The 5,915-nt window shown below is 56.9% G+C and overlaps 1 protein-coding gene across 1 annotated transcript in view; it reads right to left on the bottom strand.

The window, feature by feature from the left end:
- LOC113489070 (histone-lysine N-methyltransferase EZH1-like) overlaps window positions 1-5,915 on the bottom strand; it is a 67,807-nt gene that overhangs the window by 36,004 nt on the left and 25,888 nt on the right. The window contains exons 2-9 of the mRNA XM_026864583.1: window positions 5,420-5,654; window positions 4,997-5,116; window positions 3,935-4,055; window positions 3,169-3,342; window positions 2,209-2,311; window positions 1,785-1,948; window positions 861-952; window positions 3-135 (exon numbers count right to left, since the gene is read on the bottom strand). Coding sequence (XP_026720384.1) covers window positions 3-135; window positions 861-952; window positions 1,785-1,948; window positions 2,209-2,311; window positions 3,169-3,342; window positions 3,935-4,055; window positions 4,997-5,116; window positions 5,420-5,654 — 1,142 coding nt within the window. The remainder of the gene's footprint in view (window positions 1-2; window positions 136-860; window positions 953-1,784; window positions 1,949-2,208; window positions 2,312-3,168; window positions 3,343-3,934; window positions 4,056-4,996; window positions 5,117-5,419; window positions 5,655-5,915) is intronic.

Below are 5,915 nucleotides of genomic sequence, written 5' to 3'. Positions count from 1 at the left end.
GCCCTCCCTGGTCTCGGTGACGGCGGAAGCCGGGGTGCTTGAGCAGGACGCACCCACCACGTGGTGCCTCCGACGGCGCCGGCCCGAGCACTTGGACCTGGGGTTGTGCAGCGCAGCAAACTCCTTGGCTCCTTCCTGCAACCAGAGCAGAAGACAAGGCAGGTGGCAGACGACGAGGGAACACAGAGGGGCTTTTCTGCAGGCCCTGGGATGAGCCCTGCACCAAGAGAGGGCGGGAGACTCCAGCGTGCGGCCCCTTCGGCGATCGCCGAGGCCCTGCCCACGCTGCACCTTCCCGCTTTGCCTCCTTCGGCACCGCTGCCCGCTCGAAGAGGGTCCCCAGCCCTGGCCCCCCAGGCCGCTCCCCTGCCTCTTCCCCCGGCAGCCAAGTCCTGACCTCGCGCCCTGCTCCGGCCCCGCAGCTCCCCGGGACCCCCCGTACCCCACCAGCTCCGACACCACCAGCGCACCCACCTCCCGGCAGCCGGCCCTCCCGACCCGCGGCCCTCGCCCCCTAACACAGCCAGGCTGCGTTTCCAGAAGATCACTGTGAAATGGTTCAAGCCTTCCCCAGCATTTTTAACCCGGGCTTCATTTTTCAAACGCTGCACCGAGTCCAGAGAAATCATTTGTCACAATTCCCCATCTGCTAGCTATGACATTAGTCCTCGTTAGAGATTTGCTAAAATATGCGTCTGGTCAGGTCTGCGTTTGGGTGCACACTCCCCTGAATCCAATGAGGACTAGAACTCATTCTGAAAAATCATCAGAGTTGTGAAAAGGACCCCCAGAGTCCTGCAGAGCAGGGCTGCCCAGGCCACTTCTCTTGTGGTTTCAAAAGCAGCAACGCAGAAACGTACCAGCCAGAGGAAACAGTCTGCTCCACAAGGATCTGGCTCGATCTTGGTCTCTCTATTCTTTCGTTTGTACACATTAGGAGTAGCATGAAAAGCTGAAAAAATAATAGTTGTCTTTACTATTAGCATCCTCCCAAAGCCTCCCCGCACGCTGCAAGGGACGGGGCAGCACGAGCTCAGCGAAGGGGAGGGGAGGGGGAGCCGGACGCCCTCAGCGGGGGCCGAGCAGCTCTCGGCAGCGGGACGGGGCGGGGCGCAGGACCCCCGCCAGCCCCGCCCCAACCCACGGCGGGGACCCGCAGCACGGGGGGAACACTGGGCAGGAGAGGCCGTAGGAAAAGATCTGCTTTCAGACTGAAACAAAAAGACCACATGATCTTAATATTATATCTTTTAATAAATAATTCACTGGAAGGAGTCCTGTGGCTTTCCAAAGAAGCCCTCGGACCTGGGGAACAGCAGGTCCAGCAGCTACCCAGCATCCAAACGGCTCTGGCAGCACAAACCGCGGGAACATGACTAAGATGAAGCTGTAAGTTCCAGTGAGGCAACACAACACAGGGGCATGTCCAGACTTTGAGAGTGAAACATTCATGCCTTTCCCTGATGAGCTTCTGCAAAGCAAGAGTAAAGTCTAGTCGCGGCAGCGTTTCTGGCACCAGCTGCCAGGAGGCTCGAACGCGGCGTGCTGGACAATGGTGAGAGCGAGGGGACGGCCCCGCAGGTCGGTTTACCATCCGTGTGAGGAAACGAGTGGAGCTTCTGGGCACCTGTCAGCTCCTAAGGCTCCACCGCAAGCTCCGGGGAGGCACCACCCTCTACAGACTGCGGCACAGACACTAAGCAAGGCGCACAGAGGTACGAAGCACCGAGGAAAAATGAGGAGAAAAGGGCTCTAGGGAAGCGTCCGGCCGAGACTGCACTTACGATGCAGGAAACAGTCGTATTTGAAGCAGCGGCGGCAGAAGAGGGTGTGGAAGGAGTGCAGGGACTGCTCCCGCTGGACCGACTTGGCGCACGGCCCGTCGATGTTGGGGGTGCACTGCGGCGGCAGCACGTTGGGGTCCGACACTTCCGTCAGCTCCCGGTACCTGTTCGACAAAAGAAACGCCCCGGGCAGCGCACACTCTCCTCCTGCGGGACATTTCACGCCACCACGTCTCCATCTGGGCCAGCAGGACTCGGGCCCAGACACCCCGAGGCCAAACCGGAGTCTCCAGCGCTCAGGAGCCGCCTGCCCCCGGCGCCGGCAGCCCCCCAGGCTTTGCTGCCCCCTCAGAGCACAGCGCTGAGACGCAGCCTTAGACTGCTGCCAGGAAAGTAACAGACAACGTAAGTAGAGATCTTCTACCTCTCTTTCATATCGTCTGGGAAGCCGTATTCAGGAAACATAGAAGAAATAGCAGTGAATATCATGTCATTTGGAAACCGCTTCTTCGAACACTTCTTGTTACCTGAGAGAAGGAAGAGACAATCCCTCGGTTAAGCTGGATGCGAGCGTGTCTGTCCCTCACGGAGAGCGACTCCAGCAGGTGCTCAGGGTTGTATTTTAAGAGACAGAAATGTAATCCTGTATAAAATGGATAAACCTTTTGTCCTGCAGCTAGGCTAAGGCATCTCCAGATGCAGCACTCTGCCGCCCTCAGAGTGGCGTAACGTGCTGGGGGAAGTACTGGCGATTCCCTCAGCACCATTACTGTTTATTTTTCCCAGGACAGGATTTGCAGACAATGCTTTTCTACACCCACGGAAGGTCCTGGTATTCGCGCTACCCGTATCTCCATAAACCAAAGACAAAAGCACCAGTCAGCATTCCTAAGGTCATGCAGGACTCATGAAAGTCCCATAAATCAGAGCTCCCTCTATGCCAGAAGAGCTCCAGGTGGCACAGGAGAGGGAAGAGGAAGACGAATACATGGAAAACGGGCTGGAAGGGATTTGTAAAGCTCCAGCTCCCCGGCCTACAGCGGGACCAGATCTACCTACAAACCACGGGCAGGTGCTGGCCAGCCCAGCTCTTCTAAATCTCCAAGAGCAGAGATCCTGCGGCGGTACCCCGCTGCTTTGCTAATCTTACCATGAAATGTTTTTCCAGATGACTCATCTAAATTCCTCCTCACCACACTTTAAGCTGGTGCTTTCTTGCCCTGTCCACAGGGGACAGTGAGAACAACCAATCTCCCTCCCGCTTTCGCCTGCGGTACAGGCCTGGCCCAGCTGGCCGCTGCCCCGAGCGACACGGTCACGGCCCAGCGCGAAGGCGGGATGGAAACGCGGCCACGAAAACCCCAATTTCTCTGGCCAAACCCACCTTCCACTGCAGTTCGCTTCCTTTTCCTTGTGACGGGCAGCTCCTCCTTCCCATCCTCCTGCTTAACCTCAGAATCATTGTGTCCTTCCTCCTCCTCGTCTGAGTACTGATTCAGGGCATTCACTAGCTCCAGGAACACAGCATCGCTGATGAGGACTGACCCTGAAATCATTTCTGAAACACAGAAGTGTCAGCCAGTCTGTGGGAGTGCCAGCACCCTTCACGCTCCTCACGGTGGGAAATCACCAGCCAGGCACTTGACATCCTTAGCAACCAGAACCCTTCTCTCAGCTTTGTGGGGATTTTAGTGCTGTACCATTTAGCCATCTGAGGCCAGGCCAGGCCAGAGAGTTTTCCACTGCCTTCCTCCCTCCAGGCAGCATTTTATGATGGGGTAGGCAGCACTGTAGGGAAACATACTGGCTTTTCATTTCTGAAATGACTGATTAAAGTCTAAGGTCACAAACGAAACGAGGCTGCTGAGCTCTTCCTAACCTCCGGCACATTTTTCAGCATCCCAGAGCACGCCCGTGAACCCCTGCGCGCAAAAGCATCGGCCCCAGAGCACCCCAGGCCTAGAACAGAGCAGGATTTCACCAGGCAGGGCTGTGTCCTTGTGAACTACAACAGCAGCATGGTCCTGGTTTTCTGGTCTAACAGCTCCCACAGAAAAGCTGGTTACTGCTGCCACCGCTTGACTTCTTAACGGCTTTGATATGTTATTTGCAAGAGACTGAGTGGACAGTGCTGACTGCTCCCAGGTTACCTTCTTCTCCATGGACCTTCCCGTCATAGTTATTAATAAGTTCTTCAATGAAAGTTTCATCTTCTTCCTTCACCTCGTCTCCCATGTAAGGGATATTGCACAGAACAGTTTCATCCTCCACCTGAAAAGAGATCCGACACAATTCCAGCGCCTGCTGACCCCCGGCCCGGCTGCGTCCGAGGCTGCTCCGCGCCGATCAGACCCGCAGTGCACAGGCGGGGCCCAGCCCCCGCTGCATTCACGTGCCTCATCGCCGACGTTTCCCGTTATCCCACGCCAGTGTAACGCCCCAAAGCGCAATTTGCTGTAAAGGAGGAGAGCGGTGCCCCCAAGGCTTACAGCAGCGCAGACACACAGGCACTGCGAGAACAAACCGCAAACAGCCGCCACAGAGACGGTGTTCGGGGCAGAGCGGAGCAGCGAGAGGCAAAGGGGTAACTCGCTCCCGGAGGAACAGCCAGAGCGGGGAGTGTTCTGGTGTAACCAGGCCGCAGGGACACCGGCCCCGCGCTGCCGTGGCACCGACCGGTGTCACACCACCCCCTGCAGGAACCCCCCCCCGGCAAAGAGCCAGGCTGGCCCCACACCACCCGTTTGTTTAACAAATGATCTGAACTACAGCGCACCAAAATCAGCCTTTAAATCACTGCCACCACAGAGGAGCTAACCCTCGGTAGCAGCCTCAGGACGAGACCAGCAGAGTGATCCGGTCACACGGGAAAGGACCTGCCTAAGAAATAAAACGCTTCATCTAGAAGGGAAGAAAAATCTCAAGAGAAAAACAAAAAAACCCCAAAAATATATTCAGTCCTTGAATCCTGTGAAATAACAGCGACTCTGTCAAGGAGTCAGGCGTAAGGGAGATTAGCTGGGTAAGTCAGCACGGATCCAGTGCTGGTTTATGGGATTCCACAAAACCAGCTAAACCAATACTTTCGGTCGCCTCTGGAGCCGACGTGGCTGGAAACAAGTGGCCTGAAGGCGTCATAATCACTGCACAACCACGCAACACTTACACACTAACCCCTCGGAGACCTTGCACCCCAGAGCCTTCCCACATACCATGAAATTCTGCTGGAGAGGGGACCAGGAGTACATGATGGGCACCAGTGCCACCGTGTTCAGGGTCCTCATGTACAGTGTCTGGCTCGGGAACCCGGGGAAAATGCTCTCGACAGTGCACTGGAACAGACACAGAGCGAAAGGAGAGGTGAGGAAACGGCCCGGGAGGCAGCCACAGCTGGAGGGCAATCCCACCTCGGGATGAACCGTGAAGCCCCACGCTCACTCTTTGGGGCTCCTTCACAGGAAAAGCCTTTCGTGGGTTTTTTTTTCCCATTTCTGCGCCCCAGAAGAGTGCAAGGCGCAGCCTGACTCTGACATAGGACAGCACACGCAAAAACCGATGCCGTGAACCTCCAGCTCCCTGCAAAGCCCTGGCTCCAGCCCAGACCTGCTGCCGCTGGGCCCTCTGCCCCCCCACACCTGTTTGAGGAACGGGTGCCCGCTGACCGGCTTCATCAGCTGCACCGGCTGGACCCGAAGCTTCTTCCAGTCCTCGTTCAGGATTTGGGTCTTTTCATGAACCTTTGCAAAGTTGGCCACAAACAGAGCCTGAAATGAGAGAACGCAGCCCTCAGAATTTAAGAAATCAAGCCGAGAACACCAAAACCCCTCCCGAGATTCTGTCTCAAGTATCAAAGCGTGTGCAAGGCAGAGCCTTTCACACCGATTTCACTCATCAGAAGGAATCCTAATTAAACTCGTCACCGGTACAGAACCGCGCTGAGACTCTACCCAACGGCCGGGAGGTTTTGGTAACTCCCGATCGCACCCAGGAGAGCGGCACCAGGGCAAGTCACGGAACCCCCCGGCACGAGGGTCCAAGCAGGGAGGCACTTGGACGAGAAGCGGCAACGGGTCCTCCTGCGGCGGCTGGAGGCCGCGGGGCCGGAGGCGAGGCGGGCGCGGGAGGGGCAGC

This window comes from Athene cunicularia (assembly GCF_003259725.1).
Source record: "Athene cunicularia isolate RWA chromosome 27 unlocalized genomic scaffold, athCun1 chr27_part1, whole genome shotgun sequence".
Classification (NCBI taxonomy): Eukaryota; Metazoa; Chordata; class Aves; order Strigiformes; family Strigidae; genus Athene; species Athene cunicularia.
This window is presented reverse-complemented; position numbering and strand designations above follow the sequence as displayed.